Source organism: Schistocerca nitens, chromosome 6 (assembly GCF_023898315.1).
Source record: "Schistocerca nitens isolate TAMUIC-IGC-003100 chromosome 6, iqSchNite1.1, whole genome shotgun sequence".
NCBI classification, from domain to species: Eukaryota; Metazoa; Arthropoda; class Insecta; order Orthoptera; family Acrididae; genus Schistocerca; species Schistocerca nitens.
Genome location: NC_064619.1, coordinates 334,741,819 through 334,761,752, shown reverse-complemented (window position 1 = coordinate 334,761,752; position 19,934 = coordinate 334,741,819). Strand labels below are relative to the sequence as shown.

At 37.1% G+C, this 19,934-nt stretch overlaps 1 protein-coding gene across 2 annotated transcripts in view; it reads left to right on the top strand.

The window, feature by feature from the left end:
• The window catches only part of LOC126262767 (COBW domain-containing protein 1-like), a 566,092-nt gene that overhangs the window by 10,073 nt on the left and 536,085 nt on the right, over positions 1–19,934 (top strand). For both annotated transcript variants that reach the window (XM_049959581.1, XM_049959580.1), the window contains exon 3: positions 18,208–18,299. In XM_049959581.1, coding sequence (XP_049815538.1) covers positions 18,208–18,299 — 92 coding nt within the window. The remainder of the gene's footprint in view (positions 1–18,207; positions 18,300–19,934) is intronic.

Here is a 19,934-nt window from a genome sequence, read left to right as displayed (position 1 = left end):
CTGTTGTTGACAAGCATTCGAACACTTTGACTGAAATGTGCAGGAGCTCCATCGTGCATGAGCCACATGTTGTGTCGTCCTTGTAAAGGCACATGTTCTAGCAGCACAGGTAGAGTATCCCGTATGAAATCATGATAATGTGCACCATTGAGCGTAGGTGGAAAAACATGGGGCCCAATCAAGACATCACCAACAATGCCTGCCCAAACGTTCACAGAAAATCTGTGTTGATGATGTGATTGCACAGTTGCGTGCGGATTCTTGTCAGCCCACACATGTTGATTGTGAATTAAGGACGTACAGTACATACTGACGAAACTAAAATGAGCTCAAACATGGAAACTAAGCGTTTCCGGACACATGTCCACATAACATCTTTTCTTTATTTGTGTGTGAGGAATGTTTCCTGAAAGTTTGGCTGTACCTTTTTGTAACACCCTTTATATGAACTGAAGATAGTCATTGTACTTGCAACAACTGCTACTGTTCCTCAAAAGTGAGATGAGTGGGTTGGTCTGGGTTGGACCGTAAAATGGAATGGTTCAATCAATAAATTGCTTCCTCCTTTGTGAATTTCACAGAAATGCCATGAAAGTAAAGCTAGAGAGATTTGAGCTCACATTGAGGCTTATCAATAGTCGTTCTTTGTGCAGGCTCCTTGTGACAGGAACAGGAAAGGGAAGAAGTGACAGTGGTACACAATTTACACTCTGCCTCCCACCGTAAACTGGCTTACTGAGTATAGATGTGGATTTAGTTGTAGCTCATTCTGCTCCCTCGCTACCTCTTGGGGTCACTGACAGATTATGTCACCTGACCAATATAAACTGTGAAATCTGAAAGGATTCAGTTAAGGAGATACAAATGAACAACCTCTGTACTTAAGTAACCTGATCATACAGATGTAATATTTTGTGAAGATTTTCTTTTTTCTGTAATTTCCGATTTTGAATATCCAGGAGCATTTCTTTCCCTTAACCTACTGAGCCATAGATTACACTGCTCATTTTTACATGTAACGGAATTAAACTGGAGGGCAGCCCAAGAAAACTTATCAAAAATGTGAAACAGTACTGGATAAAGGTGCACCCTAAACTGACCATATGACAGCTAACCAAGGTGCATACCAGAAAAGTGGATAAGTCACTGAACTTGCAGTCCATATAACACACAAACTCCATGTAAAATGTGTATATTTTCAAGTCACCCAGCCCACACTGTCGTCCAATGGAGTCTCATCATAAAAGGCTGTATTATGAATTGTTCTGTGTGCTTAATCATTTTTTTCCACTGTCTTAATCATTTCAGCAAAGTCTGCCAGATAATCTTTCCCCAAACCAGACTAATACCACACTAGAAAGCTGCGACAAGATATTAACAAAGCAATCCAGAAATGAATAAAAATATGTGCCAACACACAAGGCAGCTCAGTTATAGTGTTAATCATGCAGCAGCACAAATGTCTGTAAAATTAAGCATCTTTCAGGGATGTCAAATCTGCGAGTAACATTTCAGTGTGGCCTGTGACAACTAGCAAAAGCAATTACCTATTCTATAGATATGCATTTCATACGTAATTCTACACAAAAATGTTCTCCTTCCCCACATTTGGTCCATGTTGTAACAGTAAATATTACTCCTGCAGCAAATTGCCATAAAGATATTTTGGAAAATGGATCCATCATAAGTGGATAACGGATTCAAGCTCTCTCTGCATGCACAAATTCTTCCTTAAATCCTGTAGAAAAGCATTCAGTCAGTTGATAAGCAAGCAGGAAGTTAACATTATTCTAAGCATATTCTGATCGAAACTGAGTCAGCTGAGGGAGACTGTAGCTACTACTGTCCCTTAAAGATGAGGGAATCAAGGATTCTCCAGAGATGATATATGTGAAGAATTGGGATTTTAGTCCCCCCACTGCCATACCAGTACATTGACGTGCCATGCATGAACAACGTTGTGATCTTGTATTCAAATTTCAGTAGCATATACTCTGTCATTTCATTCCAAGATGTCAGTGGCTCTGACTTTTATATTCACCTCTGTTCTTTATTCCCTCTTCACTCCTCTGCTTGTTCCCTCTCTTGTGTTGTTAGATCTGGTTGCCTTTTTATTGTTCTTATTTTGTAGGACTCTTTTAATGTATAGTTATATGCTACACTATAGTTTTAATGTGTGGTGGCTTATGTCAACTAAAACCTCTTCAGTCCCAATGTACACATATGTGCACATCAGGTCTTTGTAGTGTCATCCTGCCAAGTGTCATTTTCTTGAATTGAGACCTGATGTGCACGACTGTGCACATCATGCGGTTTCTGTTCTTGCCACTAGCTCATGCGCAAGTCAGTTTTGGGGGTCGTCTTGCATCGTGAAACTTCCAATCTGAAGGATGGTGTCATCCGCGACACATGAGAAAGATAAATTCAGTTACAATACTTGTTTTTGAATTGTATTACTGTTTTTCTCATGTCTTACTCCAAACAAGACATCAAGGAAGTGATATGTGCATGCAGTTAAAAAATAGTTTCGTAGTTTTACAAACATCAACTGTTGAATTTTGAACTACACGTTTGTGTACATTAGGTCTTGACTCACAGAATGTCGTGGTACTAATGCTAAAACTGATCTCATTGCAAAATTGTAATTTAAAATGCAATCTGAATTAAAGTCTTAAAGTTTAGCTACTAACACTGTAGCTTAGGAGCAAAGTCTTTGTGGGTGAAATGGGTAGCATGCTGAATTTATAATACATAGGTCCTGGGTTCTAATCTTGGTAAAAGCTCTAAAATTTTTACTTTTGGTGTTAGGTTCACTTTAATTTCTTTCAACAGTTACCAGTTACTCCAAAAGTTACCTTCACTTTACTTAATTTTCTTCTCAGCTTTGACAGACGATGAAATTATATAACTACTTGAGACGAGTGACTTGAGTTCCTTGTCAGACAAAGATGAAGAGCCTGTTGATGGACTTCCAACTTCAACTGAATGAATTGGTGTGCTTGAAGTTGAAGCATGCAATGTGGATGTTACTCCTGAAGCATCTGCATCTAACAATGATGCACACAATTCTGGGACATCAGCTTCATCTTCTCACTGTCGTCCAGTAAGATGAATGCTATCTAAGTAAGCAATACATTGGTATAGTTCTGTGTGTCATCTGACTTGATTTAGATCACTATTTTTCAGTGGCACAATTTGTTTGCAGGATGTGTAATAGCAACAGCCTTCTTACAACAACTTTGAAGAACAAACAGATGGTGAACTGAGAAACCCTTCAGTTTTTCTTCGAGTACTTCGATAAAAATTTCTGGAAAAATGTTGCAGGACAAACTAATTTATGTCATTGTCAAAACTCAAAAAATCTTGTTACAAACAAAATTTTGTCCCTTGTCGACATTGAGATGTTGATGGGTACATTGAAATTGCCCCAGGCAAGACTTTACTGGAATATGCAACTTTCAGAATGAGATTTTCACTCTGCAGCGGAGTGTGCGCTGATATGAAACTTTCTGGCAGATTAAAACTGTGTGCCAGGCCGAGTTCGAGTCTTGGCCTGGCACACAGTTTTAATCTGCCAGGAAGTTTCAATATGCAACTTGATATTCCATTTGTATCATCAACCATGACAAGAGATAGACACTAAAATTATGTAATAATCTGAATTTTGTAAATAATTTGGAAGATCATGACACAAAAGACAAACTCTGAAAGGTTTGGCCTGTAATTGATGCTTTTAGAAATAAATGTATTCCTTTATCCAGGTCTCAGCACCTGTCTGTGGATGAACAGACGACTCCATTCACGGGGAGGTGTAATATGTGGACATAAGTACCTTCCAAACTAAATCCACTTGGCCTCAACAATTTTATTTTGGCATCATCAGATGGACTTGTCCTTAATTTTGATACATACACTGGCAAAGGAACAATTCGTGAAAGCGATCAAAAAGAACATCGCCTGAGAGCGGGTATACTCAAAGTACTGGCTAGAACTGTGTCCAGTGATAACAATCATGTAATTTAAAGCAACAGATTTTTTGCTAGTTCAAAATATTTTCAGCTTTTACTAGACAGTAATATATTTCAAACAGGAACTGTGATGACCAATAGAATAAAATAAGTAGCTTCTAAGTTCAAGAGAGATCAGGGGCTACAGCGGGGGCAATGGGATGAATATGTAAAGGAGGACCAGGAAGTATGTGCCCTCAAATGGAAGGACAATAAATCTGTCACTTTGTTATCCTCGTGCATAGGGAGTGAACCAGAGGCTACCAGCATACAATGGTGTAATACAGAGAAAGCAAAAGTTGGTGTCAAACAACCAGCCATCATCAAAAGTTATTGTCACAATATGGGTGGCATTGATCTTTGTGATAGATACATGGCATACTACAGGTCAGACATCAGGACAAAAAAGTGGATTGTCAGAGTATTCAACCACTTCACTGATTTAGCCATAATTAATTCAAGGATTATGTACAAAAGGTTTTGTCATGTTCTCGCGCAATGTGTAAAAAGTGCAAAGTTTATTTGTATGTATTAAAAAACAATTGTTTTGCTAAATTCCATAAACATGAGAAGTAATGTGTTCATAAAATGTAATGTGTACATAAAAATGAGAAGTAATGTGTACATTTTTCATTGTAAATAAAAATATGAAAATACTATGAGATCGGCATTTTTTCTCTGTTAAGACCCAGTTTGCACTTGTGTACATTCAATTATTCAAACATTACATAAAATAAAATTTCAAAATTTGTTTTTTTTGTACAACTTTGAGATCAACTGCACCAGAAAAAGCAACTGAAACATTTTTTCCATTCTTTGTTAATCTTCGGGTCTGAAGAGGGTATAGACAGCAAAATTTAACGATGTAGGAAAAGATAGATTGCTACTTACTGTAAAGAAGACATGTCAAGGTGCGGACAGGCAACTGTATGCAACTTGATGTGTCTTCTTTATGAAAGTAGCAATGGATCTTTTCCTACATTGTTGATATTCCTACCTGGAGTTTCTATTGTTTGAGACTGCAAAATGTGATGTGATAAGACACTCAGTCAATGTACAGAGAAGGCACTGAACAGCATGTGAACATACAAACTAACTGTAGGTCACCATAGATCATTTTTTTGTATTTTTCAACTGTTCTCACTTCTCTCATTAGTACTACTCCCTTTTCAACTGCCATGGTACACAAATTTTCTTTTTGCTAGCTTTCCTGTACCTCGGTTATTTCTTTCATGTAATTATGGTACAGATTGTCTATTGTTTCTTATGTTGCTTTCTTCCCTTGACAAACTTTTGGTATGTTTCTTTCCAGAGATGTTTCACATCTTTAATAAAATCATTTTGCATCACTAAACTTTAGCAATTTGTCTGTGTTATGTGCATATTCCTATCCTAGTCTGTTCTAGGTGTATATTGCTGTGCTTTAATACTTCAGTTAACTGTGACAATGGATAGTCAATCTGAAAATTATAATGGGAAACTTTGAATTTTTTGGAATCGAACTTCTCAGTAACTACTGCTCTAACATTAAACTTATGATTGACAAAAGCTGGGCTCTTCTTTAATTTCCTGTTAAGTCATTCAGTTGATTTGCAGCCCCTTTGAGTCTCCACTCGCATTGAACATCCAGCTATTGGACTTCCCACTGCACAGTGCTTTTTTTAAAAAAAATCATATTCTGCTCCTGACCCCTAAATCATGATCTGTTTTCAAATTTAACTCTGCTGTTACAATTGAATAATAAGAAAATACAATTCGAGGTAGATAAGACAGCAGGAGCTTCAACACATCACTATTATGATAGATGATACACACGTACTAATTCTGGTAATCATACGTAAAACAATACATGAAATGATAAGCAACTACAGGCAACATAAACTTAGGGAATTTATCTATAATTTTGTCACTAACTAGTTGGCACACATAGTTACAGTTTCACTATTGTTTTCAAGGAATAACTTATTTGTATATAAAATTGTGAAGTGACAAAAGCATGGGGGGGTGTCACTAAATAGCAAACGAGCTCTACATTATGAATGCCATTTTATGTAGTAATAAGTTGCAAGTCTCACAGTGAAAAGCTGTTTCTGTGGTGACAGCGTTATGTAATCCAACTTGAGAAACTGATTTATGTTAATTATATTTATTAACTAGTTGAGTACCTGGTATTGCCAGATACATATTTCTTAATTCTGTTAGTCAGTCTTATCTTTTGGCTTCTCTTTGTCCATTTCCCCCACCTTTCCTTTCTGTGTCCATCTCCTCTTACTCATCTCTCAGTCCATGCTGTTCTCTTCTTTTTCTCTCTTCCCATCTCCTCCTCCCCCTCTCTACGTGCTGAACAATGATATAATTCTGTAGGTACATTCAGCAGCATAAGTAGATACTGTCCGCTAATTTTGTTATGAATAAAGTTAGTATCAAAGAAGTAATAAAATTCAAACATCATACATGATGTGGCTGTTTTTCATGCACCTCAGAATTTCTGACACTGTATCTTATGAACTACGTGCCATACAGTGATATAATTTTGTGCGTATATTCAGTGCTACATGTGAACACTGTCTGCAAAAAGTGTTGTGAATACAGTGTATAATAAAGAAGTAATAAATTAAAATGTTATGCCTAATGCGACAATTTTACTACATGAACAACGAAAATGCAGTATGTAAGCGAGATAATTTTTCATAAAGGTTTGAAATTGTGTTGCTAGTCACTAAGTGCTCTCATTCTCAAATGATGAATATTGCGCATAGCAGCTACACATTATACAACATGTACATTATGCAACAGAAGTGTGAAAGTGTCAATTAAACTCATTGAAGAGTGTGTAAGCAGTGTATTCAGTACTTTGAATTATATCACATAGCATGTATCAGCCAAGAAAAGCACTTTCACAGATGTAGTAAAGTTCAAAACTTAAAGAGTAAGTATCCTTTTCAAAGAGTAAATCTTTTTCTTAGCTTGCATAATATTCTTCAGTCAGTAAGTATCTTGTACTGTACACTTTCTAAAGACGCTATATTTTTCTTCAGCGTTCAAGCTAATTGCTTACCAAATTTCATCAAAATTGGTTCAGTGGGTGTGTAATAATAAATTTAACTCGCAAGCAGGGACACCGTTCTTCACAACGTGTGTGGGAATGCGGTGTACTTTGTACAGATATAAAGAATAACTGTCTTTACGTTACTGATGTAAACAGGTATGAGCAAAATCACTGTCTAATCTTAGTCTAATTAAACAGTGATAAAATAAACTTATATAATATGAGATAAACTTCTGTTCAATTAAACAGTAATGAAAGACACTGTGATATATCACTTGCCACAGACAGGCGATACCCCTCAGTCATAACTAGAGACCAGATTATATGCATGAAAAGTGTCGAAATATGCAAGATCAAATAATAAAAAAACATGGTAGTTACTGTGTGCATTATATCTCAAAAGTTGAATCTGTGCATATCAGTTACGAGGAAGAGTGCCGGCCACATGAAAAATTGGTTCATATTGAATGCTGATATCATTTCCTGAATATTTTGTGGTAGAGGTTAGAAAGGGGATCTTTCTGGGATGATTTTCTAAAAATTTGCAAAATGGGGATGCATACTGTGTTTCAAGAATTATTTCTCCTTTGATAATGTTGTTGGTAACAAGAGAATGCAATGCTAGTGAGTCACAGCAAGACAATTGATACGTGGAGGACCAATTTCGAGATATATCGCACACAGAGGGGCACACTCAAAAATAGTGTAATATTTCATTTAGAAAACAATATACAATCATGATTTTTTTTAATAGCATTAACTTTCAATTAATACTATTGGACCAAAGCATCATTTACAATTTATTTTACGTTTTTCTACTATTGTAAACATAAACCACGAAGTACTGTTCCAAATGTGCAGTAGTGAGATTGTGTCTTCAATCACAACTGTGGTAACTGGGCAGTATCTGAATTTGGATGCTATGTTGGCATTTATTGTTTCTGGTAAGTCACCCGTCCCATTAATAAAACTATCAATTTGGGACAAGGGTTCAAAGCCTGGGTAATTGTTTAAATTGTTTTCAAACATATCTTTAAGTTTTCTTGGGAATACCTCCGGTAATAAGGAATTCATTAGAATAATTTTATTCATTAACTGAATAGATTCATTCAGCACTAAACATTGAGTTTCAAGCTTTTTAATACTTGCAGGTATATGGGAAAAATGAGTGTTAATCACAGCAATGTCTTTTTTAATACCGGAATCATTAAAAGCTTCCTTGCACCGGCAAACTGCCAAAGCCTCTGCACTATTGAAGTCATTTACTACCTCTCTAGAGACCTCGAAATATTCATTGTAAAACCATACAGCTTCGACCCACAAATCCAAACAAGCTACCACTGGTTCAGGAGATATACACACATTTGGTAATTTTTGTAGGTGTTGATGTGAGCAGGATCCTTTAGAAATACTTTCTTTGTGAATGAAATCAGTTTATTTACATTCACAAGTGTGGAACACACTTATGCACTTCTTCAGCAAGGCGCTGTGCTTCATGAACAAAGCACGTCACATGATCAAATTGGGATACAATACTCGGAGGGCTTTTCCTGCTTTGATCATACAGGGAGCAGTATCTGAAATAAAAACAAACCCCTTTCATCTGCAGAAGAGTCTGGAAATATTTTTCTAATACCCTCAGACACAATTCTGGTGATCGTAGAACGATTTACTTTTTCAAGTTCTTTACCAGCAGGTATGGCTAGAGGACAAATGTAAGGATGTAGAAGCTTATCTCACTAGGGGTAAGATAGATACTGCCTACAGGAAAATTAAAGAGACCTTTGAAGGAAAGAGAACCACTTGTATGAATATCAAGAGCTCAGATGAAAACCCAGTTCTAAGCAAAGAGGGAAAGCAGAAAGGTGGAAGGAGTATATAGAGGGTCTACACAGGGGCGATGTACTAGAGGACAATATTAGGGAAATGGAAGAGAATGTAGATGAAGATGAAATGGGAGATACAATACTGCGCGAAGAGTTTGACAGAGCACTGAAAGACCTGAGTCGAAACAAGGCCCCTGGAGTAGACAACATTCCATTAGAACTACTGACAGCCTTGGGAGAGCCAGTCCTGACAAAACTCTACCGTCTGGTAAGCAAGATGTATGAGACAGGTGAAATACCCTCAGATTTCAAGAAGAATATAATAATTCCAACCCCAAAGAAAGCAGGTGTTGACAGATGTGAAAATTACCGAACTATCAGGTTAATAAGTCACAGCTGCAAAATACTAACACTAATTCTTTACAGACGAATGGAAAAACTGGTAAATGCCGACCCTGGGGAAGATCAGTTTGGATTCTGTAGAAATATTGGAACACGTGAGGCAATACTGACCTTACGACTTATCTTAGAAGAAAGATTAAGGAAAGGCAAAGCTACGTTTCTAGCATTTGTAGACATAGAGAAAGCTTTTGACAATGTTGACTGGAATACTCTCTTTCAAGTTCTAAAGGTGGCAGGGGTAAAATACAGGGAGCGAAAGGCTATTTACAATTTGTACAGAAACCAGGTGGCGGTTACAAGAGTCGAGGAGTACGAAAGGGAAGCAGTGGTTGGGAAGGGAGTGAGACTGGGTTGTAGCCTCTCCCCGATGTTATTCAATCTGTATATTGAGCAAGCAGTAAAGCAAACAAAAGAAAAATTCGGAGTAGGTATTAAAATCCATGGATAAGAAATAAAAAGTTTGAGGTTTGCTGATGACATTGTAATTCTGTCAGAGACAGCAAAGGACTTGGAAGAGCAGTTGAACGGAATGGACAGTGTCTTGAAAGGAGGATATATGATGAACATCAACAAGAGCAAAATGAGGATAATGGAATGTAGTCAAATTAAGTCGGGTGATGCTGAGGGAATTAGATTAGGAAATGAGACACTTAAAGTAGTAAAGGAGCTTTGCTATTGTGGGAGCAAAATAACAGATGATGGTCGAAGTAGAGAAGATATAAAATGTAGACTGGCAAAGGCAAGGAAAGCATTTCTGAAGAAGAAAAATTTGTTAACATTGAGTATAGATTTAAGTGTCAGGAAGTCGTTTCTGAAAGTGTTTGTATGGAGTGTAGCCATGTATGGAAGTGAAACATGGACGATAAATAGTTTGGACAAGAAGAGAATAGAAGCTTTCAAAATGTGGTGCTACAGAAGAATGCTGAAGATTGGATGGGTAGATCACATAACTAATTAGGAGGTATTGAATAGAATTGGGGAGAAGAGGAGTTTGTGGCACAACTTGACAAGAAGAAGGGACCGGTTGGTAGGACATGTGTGAGGTATCAAGGGGTCACAAATTTAGCATTGGAGGGCAGCGTGGAGGGTAAAAATCGTAGAGGGAGACCAAGAGATGTATACATTAAGCAGACTCTGAAGGATATAGGATACAGTAAGTACTGGGAGATGAAGAATCTTGCACAGGGTAGAGTAGCATGGAGAGCTGCATCAAACCAGTCTCAGGACTGAAGATCACAACAACAACAACAACCAGCCACTAAATAGGAAGAAGAATACTCTTCTTTTAAAGCACCAACAATTAAATTTGCAATGTAACGGCACTAGTGTCTGTAGTTTCATCAACTGAAATCCAGGTAATGCTGTCCTTGAGTTTATTGCGTACTTCTTCCAGAACTTTTAAGTAAATTGTCGGTATGTAATTTTTATGCAATGTTGATTCATCTGTTATATTTTGATTTAAGCAATATTTGCACAGGAAGCCTTTGAGGATAGGGTTTGTAAGTTTGTGAAGAGGAATGTTGCGTGCAATGAATGCTTCACATTGATCCATGTTAAACTGATTTTTTTTTTGGTTACCTTTGGCCAAATCCTTGCTAATGCAACTTGCTTTTGTCAGAAGTTGTTGCTGTGATCCTTTCTTCTGCGTTCCTGCGATATCAAGACATGTTCTTGACATGCTAGTCTATTTGAAACTTTCTTTTTTTGCACAAAATGTTTTTCTCGCAAACACGACAATACAAAACAATTCCATTATATGTAAATCTTCCAGGATGGTCAGCTACCCATGAAATGATGTTCCTTTTTTCGGGCAGCTTCGTGTACAACACATAGTTTAATTTAATTGTTACCAGCGCATGTGTTATGACAGCGGAGGGGATTAATGGGGGGTTGTGGGAGCAGGGGCATTGACTCTGTCTGTGTGTTCCTGTCCCTCTTCTGTAATGATTTCGCTAGGCAGTGGCCTCTCGGTTAACGACTGCACGCAGTTCTAGGTCGCAGTCAATCTGTGAGACATCAAAAGTAGATCGAGCCAGAGACCACCCATCTAAATTTTTAAAATATTGTAAATATAGCATGAAAATAAGCATCATCACTAGTTTTTAGTTAAAATATGCAATGGCCGGTGAAAAGGAGCTAAATATGCAAATGCATATGCAACATGCAAATGCATATAATCTGGTCTCTAGTAATGACCCACTTGATGCCTTAAACAGTGCAGTTGCATCAGATCCCAGGCGACCACTTATTTGATTTCTAATTACCTTGTAGACAACTGCTTCATTGTGGGATTGTACTGCTAGCTCATAATCGGTGTCATTTTCCTGCATGCAAAGTAAATTTTTTCTCTCCTAGCTCACTGTTTATTTTATATCACTTCTGCTCTCTTGGACATATGACAACACAATTTGTCACTGTGTTAGCTGAAGCAATAATGAAGGAATAAGTATGGGCTCATAACTGTCAAATAACAATGGAACAGTGCAAAACAATTTTATTTGTAGTTGCACACTGTATACATAGGCGTGCAAGGGTTAAACACCATGCCTGATGTGGAAGCTTTCATGCATGTCATTGTTTGTGAATTAATACATTTAGAATTATGTGTCGTACAATGATATAGTTTTGCAGGTACATTCACTGCTATATGTGAACACTGTCTGCAGAATTTGCTGTGAATACAATTAGTAGTAAAGAAGCACTAAATTAAAATGTTAATGCCGTTAAAGGTTTGAAATTACATGTAAAGTTTGTTGCAAGTCGCTAAACACCCTCTACTCAAATACTGGATGAATAAAATCTGTGCATTCACATGTCGTGGCCTAAACTTCTTTTTCACCCCCACTATTACATGTGTGATAGTTAAGTCGTTCTTACCCACAGAGCAATTCTTTCCAGACAGTAAGTGGTATGTGTACCACATTTGGTTGATATTGGGCGAGTGGTTTTGGAGGGGATGTGAAATATATATACATACATTTTTATGAGACATATGAATGCTTTTTTTCTGTGATCTGATTTTGATGAAATGTAGGCCATATGGCATATATAAATATGCTAAAGTTATGAGTGAAAACCCCATAAAAATACGTGTAATAGTCTTGCAGATTAGTGTGTTCAAAGACTGACAGACATGATACTGTTACAGATTCTTTTTTAGTATAAATTATAAAAACATTTGTATGCAGCATTTGCAATCAGTAAAAAACAAGGGAAGTGGATCACCTGCTACAATATAATTAAAGTATGCCATATCATTAAAGTATGTTATAATTGCATTTAGTTCCATAAAATTTGTCTATTTTGGACCACTGCTAAGTTGATGGTAGTTACCTTTTACTAAATTAGTTAATAATTTGCTCTAAAGTGTTTCACCTAAAACAATTGACACCTCTCCATCACACAGTAAGATTGAAAAGGAGATAATAATATTCCCTTTTTATTATTAACAATCTCAGAGCCACTTTCCTAATGTTAGTTATTACTTTGGGATAAATGGAATTATGCAAGTGGGCTATTTTACTTGGATGCTTTAACGCATATAATTACCATGCACTGCATAGCCAGTCTTGTTGGTGCCAAATAAATTGTGGTTTTCATGTTGCATGCGTCAGATGGAAGTATGTCCAGGTAGTGAGAGTTGCTTGTGTAAAGGCTGTGGTCACTGTGGGCAAGACCTCCTTCAGCACTGAGGATGGAAAATCATCATTGCTTAAGCTCATGATCAAAGTCAGGTGTAAGATGAATCACACCTGGTGTAGCAGCAAAGTGGCCTTCAGTTGGAGTATCTGTAAGTTTCTTGCTTCCCTTGGTATTATTGAAGTTCACACTGGGTATGTCCTTTTTTTTTTTTGGCCACCATGGATTCTTCATCTCACCAGTTGACTTACTTGCATACGAGGTGCAGCTACTGCAAATGTTTCAACCTGATGTCAGGTGAAAGTGCAAAGCATTTGCAATTGAGAGTCTGAGTTGCATCAAAAAGATAATCAAAACTTCCTGCAAAAGGTGATTCTCATAAACAAAGTTCCTTTCATGTGTCTGGTAAGCAAAACCAATGCAATGTGAAGATCTGGAACTCTGTCAGCCCTCCCTTTAGCATGGAAATTGTGTGTGATTATGCAAAGGTAAATGTGTAGTGTGGTTTGCTTTGTGAGTGTGTATGGTGGGACCATTTTTCTTTGCAAAGGTTTCAGTAACCTTGGCTTTACCTAGAAATTCTGGAAGAGTGCGTATTTCAACAGTTCGATGAACAGCAACCTGATATGCTGCAGCAGCATGGTGGCCCTCCTCACTGGGCCTTGATTGTTAGGAAGGATTTGACAACGCATTTCCAGGTCACTGCATTGGCTGGAGAGGACCCATTGCCTGGCTCCTGAAGCATCCAGATGTAACCCCATTAGGTTTCTTTCTTTGGGGCTTTGTGAAGGATACTATGTACCAGCCTTCAGTACCTACAGGAACTGCAAGTGCATTTTAGAGTAGCAATTGCACGTGTTAATGAGGACATGCTTAGCTGGACATGAGAGGAACTGGAATATCACTTAGATATTCTGCATGCTACAGACAGTGCATACATTAAAGTCTGTTAAAAGGCTACTAACACTTTAGGAGTGTGTGAACATTATGCCACAAATTGCACCTTTTTACCTATCCCCATTTGTGATACATAGATTACCGAACTTGTAATCTTAGAACACCCTGTATTTGCAAATTGCAGTCTGGACACATGTATCAATACACATGAAAAAAATATAAAGTATTCCATAACCTAAGCATTAATAATTAAATAAACTTTGAAAACTGTTCTCCTTAAAAAATGACCTGTGCAAATGAGTAGATTAAATTTTCCTAATCCCTGGGCTACAAATGCAATTTGAATATCAGTTAGAATAAGTGTCAAGGGACAATGATGATTACCATGTTAAATCACATTACAAACTGAATTGTAAAATGCTAAGCAAAATTGTAAGAGAATGAAAATGTATGTGTTATCAAAGAAGGGAGGAAGTTTCAGGTTTAACATCCTGTTGCAGAAGGGTAAAGAAGAAATAGGAAATACTCTTTCAAAGGAACTAGCCTGGTATTCACCTGGTGATTTAGGGAATCTGCAAAAATCCCAAATCTGGATAGGCAGATAGGGATTCGAAACACCATCCTTCCTGTGTATTGCCACTGCATATATTCTCAAGAAAAAATAAATTTCTCCAGTAGCAAGATAACAAAAATTGGAAGCTATTAAAATGTGGCAGGAAAAAGATTTGTGAAAATAAAGAAATTTCTTGAAAAATCAAGTAATTAAATGATCAACGATTGTCTCAAAATTGTAGACGCTTACAACACTTTCAGTGAGTTCAGGTAACAGGCAAATAAAGTAGGTCTGAACACTTCCTTAGTGGACAGATTACAGTTTACAAGAAAAGTGTGCCAAAACAGGTTTAATAAATTTAAACTTTTTTTACGAGTCTAAGTCAACTTACATAGACCAACTGCCATTCCTATTAAACATAGCACTTCATTTTCCATGACAGAAATTTTTGGAAAATTGATGATTGAAATGCTGATTGAAATGCTTGATAAATTTCTCATGTGTAGTGGTGTCGATGAGACTGACTGATTACAAGCAACATTGCTACTTACAGTATGTCTTTCAAGTGTTTTACTAATCATACTTATGCTGTAGATAATTTATCACCAAAATGAAACACAGCGTTAAGCACTGATGACTATAGCATCAACCTTATTGTGCACAGTAACATTTGGTAGCCAAATATGAGAGCAACACACATAAAAATTTTAGCAGTTCAGTTTCCAGTGACCCTTCTGAATCAGCACTAGGGAACAAGTAGTCAAGAGAACATGTACTGTGGCTGAGGATACAAACTGTGCTGACACAAAGATGATAAAGCTGACTAACCATATTTAATTTTATGGTAGTAGAATGAACAATTTCAAATCAGTTTCTTTACAGTAATATCCAAACTCTTTAAGATGTCTATGATTTAAAACAAAAAATTATCTGACTAGCTACAACTTAATGCATGAAATCCATTTGTAACACATTGAAAACTACAGTAAAAATGAATTATTTTGAATGATACCTACACTGGAAAATGTGTGTTCCCATACACCATGGAGTTATACTTGATATGCCAAAAATTATCTATATGACCACAATAATAAGTGAACTTTGCATTGAAACTTTGTAAGAGAATGTATAATTTGCAGTATTCTCCTCTACCTCTAATTATAAGATTTACATAATTCAGGCACCTTCAGCACAATCTGCTTCACGCAAGCTGCAATAAATAGACTGCATGATTAGTTTGCAAAATCAGAGTACCCGGAGTATAGCTATCATGCTGAAATCCTCCATATCTATATCTATACTACTGTACAAAGAGAAATCATTGTTCAACATTTTAACAAAATTTGAAAAGTACTTGACCAATTTACTTCAGATTACATGATACTCTAATAAATGTTCAGGCATGAAATGTTGTTTGCAAAACTCTGGAAAAGTTCTTGACCGGTTTACTTCAAACTTTTACCTGATCTTTAACAAACATTCAGACGGATATAGGCTACATACTTTTCTAAATGACAATGTACAAGTTTCTTTTTAACTGACTGGGAGAAAAAAGTGCTGTACTGTGCTGTGAAAATGTGTGGTATCATTTTCTTTCTTGCTTTCAGCTTTAATTATGATAGCGGGACATGTAAACCATTAGAAAATTGTTTTTCCCATGTACGTTATTTTTCCTTATATTTAACTTTAAACAAAAATAGTCTGCACAATGAAGTGCTGTTTTGCTTTCTTCCTCACTGTTAGTTTTCTCAGAATACAGAAAAGTTGTATTTCTGGCCTGTCAAGTTATGATTAGAATAAAACTGCGAAATACTGTCATTGAAGCTGTTATCCTCACAGATCCAGTAGCTGCAAAAGTCTCTGTTATACCCCTTATACCAATGATCACACTGATTTATCTATTTATTTTAAGCAGCTTCAATTTCCAATCAAGGTCTTGTTTGCAGTGGCAGTGAACAAGGCTCGTGGTCAGAGAGAGTGATGGAGAGGAGAGAGACAGAGGAGTGAAGGAGGGGGTGGGGGGGGGTTGTGGGGATGGAGATGGACAAAGGTAGAGGGGGGGGGGGGTGGAGATGGACATATAGAGAGGGAGGAAGGAGTTTGGGATGTATATCCAATACCCTTACAGATTTAGCTATTGCAAAACTTTGCCATGTTTGCTAGGTCATTATATAGGCCTTTCAGAATGTATGCTGTGCATTCACAGAAAGGTGTAGTTGTGGCATCTCAGACTGATTCTAAGCATTGATGTTACTCAATGTGGGGCACCTGTATTGTTGAGCATTGCAACCGTCATGATGTGTTGCTAGTTTTAAGAGAATATATGGAAAATAGTCATCACATAATTAAGGTAATTACCCAGTTATAATAGTGGGCCATAATTAAAATGGGGATTCCAAAGAACATGCCCCATGGTGCACAAAGCAAATAAAGAAAAACATAAAAAATTGAAATGGAGGGAAAAGTGGAAAAAATTAGTAAAATATATCAATCAGGTGAAGTCTTTCACTGTGTTAAAATAACTGAAGCTGGTTCTGGAAATCCTTCAGAGGTTAAGATAAGTGAATCATTTACCTTCTAAGATCCACGTGTATAGGAGTCCAGTATCAATTATCTGAATCTACAGAATGAAAGGGACTAAACGGAGCAAATATTGTTGGGTAAGCTGTGAAGTAACATATGTCATGAGTGGTGTACATGATGGTGTGCAATAAAGGATCAAATTACAATTTAGCCCTTAAAGACACTGTCAGAGAGTAATTTAAAAATGCCCTATACTCCGGCATGGGTGAGAACATCTATATATTTTTTTGCTCACAGCATATCACAGGGGTAACATTTAAAAACTTTTCCCATAAGCACTTTCAACACGTTGAGCTGTGATATGATGCCATCATTGCCATTCTTAGGCCTGTGCCAAACTTAATTCATGAGTAAGAAATGTAATGAACTGAGTGTAGCATTAGATCTTAAAACATAATCCAGCCCTAGAGCGTAATGGAACAGGAACAGGCTGTAACGAATGAGTCAGTAAAAAGAATCCTCTGCAAAGCACTATTCACAGAGTATAGATGTATTTATGTACATTATGTGAAAGAGCACAAAATATTGATCTGTCTGAAATAATGGACCAATTTACACATAAAAGAATTAGGACACATTCATTGAAGTGAGACAAGAATTTAGGCCACATAGAACATACATTTGATTCAAAGTTTAAACTTTTACGTGGGTATTCACACTTATATACTACTTTTATTCCTGTATCATCATGCAATGTTTTATTAGATGTTTATATTATTTTCCTTTCATGATATTAATATGTGTTGTAACTAATTAATTTTTATTTTAAAAGTAGTAAGATTTTTTTATTAGTTAAATGCAGAATCTCATAGGAATGAATAGCTGTTTCATGTTTTGATAAATCAGAGAAAAGTTATTAAGATTATTTTCTTCTTTACCAAAGTATAAAAAATAGACTTTTTTTATAAAAGTTTTTCTTTTTAGTTCCACTTTATTACTCAAGTTGGAGGAAAACAGCCTGGGTGATGTAGTGTAGTGTGTATTTAATTAAGGGAAAGGGGGTCTGTGAGAAAAATTAGTAGTCAACATTTTGTTGAATGGGGAATGGGTGTGTAACCAAGCGTGCAAGATGGGGAAGGGGCCCCCTACTGTAGGTACTTTCCTTGGGATCTGCATGACTGTAGTTATGCCCCTGAGACAAATGTTTTGACATATGAAACACACAATTGCTGGTCTCTTATATGTTTCTTTCTTCATGTAGTTAATGCTATAGTCCTCGGAACTATTGTAACACTGTATGTACTGTTTCAGGGACAACGGTGTGAAAGCTATTGAGAATCTAATGAAAAAGAGAGGAAAATTTGATTATGTTCTACTGGAAACTACTGGTTTGGCAGATCCAGGTGAGTAATTTTACCTTGTGTGAAGTGTAACTCTTATGATGGAAAGACGTTGGTGAAATGTAAATAAAAGTAGGAGTAAAGCTAACAAATCACCTTATAATTGAGGTATTGATTGGTTGATAGGCACATAAACATGACTGCAAAATTTGGCTAGTTTTGGATGATGTCCATATTCAGAACTAAATAATACAGTATGCACATAACACATGTACATCTCTATGGGTTCAGTCAACTACATTTTGCCAATACTGCAGCTAGACTGGGCTGAGGGGCTGTATTGGTAGGAGAGAGTGAGGTGACAGAAGAGGATTAGAGGACTTGAGGGAAGAGTGGTGACATCTGGGGGAGAGGCAGCAGACACACTAGATAGGAATATGGCACTGGTGAGCTTGTTTTGGGTCACAAGCAGGAGGAGTTGTGTGTGGTGCAGAATGATATGAAGGTGGTGACTGAGAATGGGAGATAGAACAGAGGCACATGGAGACTGCAGAGACAAGGGTGTGACTACAGAATGGGTTATGTGGCAGGGTTGGAGGTGGAATTGGTCAGGAGCTAGTGAAGATTGAGTCCAGTAGGTTTATGAGATTAAAGAATGTGTTGTAAGCACAATACTATGTACATAAATCAAAGACACTGTTGCTGGGAGAAAGAGTTGAGATAGGAAGCAACCACTGAAATCCATCATCTTGTGCTCAGCGGTGTGCTCTGCCATAGGGCGGTCAACTCTGCTCTTGGCTACAGTGTGGGAGTGGGGTTTATATTGGGTGTACAGCTGGTTTGGTGGTCAAGCTCACATAAAGTGGCTGTGCAAAAGTCACAGTAGAGCTCAAATGTGATACGTCTGATTTCATAGGTGGCCCTGCCCCTGATAGGATAGTATATGTCTGTGACGGAATTGCAAAGCAATGTGTTTTGTGAGTGCATAGGACAGGTCTTAGGACATAGGAGATACATTTACAGATTAGGTTTGGAGGGTAATGGTTATCTGTGGAGGCTGTATTAAGACCTTCAGTAAACTGGGCAAAGGATTGTTTGTTTTTTCATATGTGTTGTCTATGAGTGGCTGTGCATATGAGAGAGACATTAAAATGTGGAAAGAATGACACATATCAAAAGTGAGCTTGATATGAGCAGAGGTTTTTATGCGTCCCTGAAAGAGATGGAGGTCAACTTCTGGGAAGATGGACCAGGTGAAGCAGATGAGAGAGAAGATCTTGAGGCTATGGAGGTATAAGGATAGTGTGTCTTGACCATAGATCCAGATCTTGAAGATATCATGAGTGGACCTGAATTCCCAACTTTCAGTTTACTTATCCTGTCTCTGCTTGTCATTGAATTGTGTGTGGGTTTTGATTTTCTCCTGACATTCACTTGTCCTTTAGGAATACAAACTGTTGATGCCCATTTCTCATTCCTCTTCATACTTGTGTCTTGATTAAACATCTGAGAAGTTATGTCACCAGAGTGGACTAATTACCACATATTGATGACTTCTATTTTCATCTGACTACCATGGTCACATCTGTGGTTTATGGCAGTTGTGTCATCCCCTCTTTCTTACCAGACATGTACTGTCTGACAAAGTGTTTGGGCAAGTGAAAGACTTGAGAAAACGTGTTATAGGGAATATGGAAA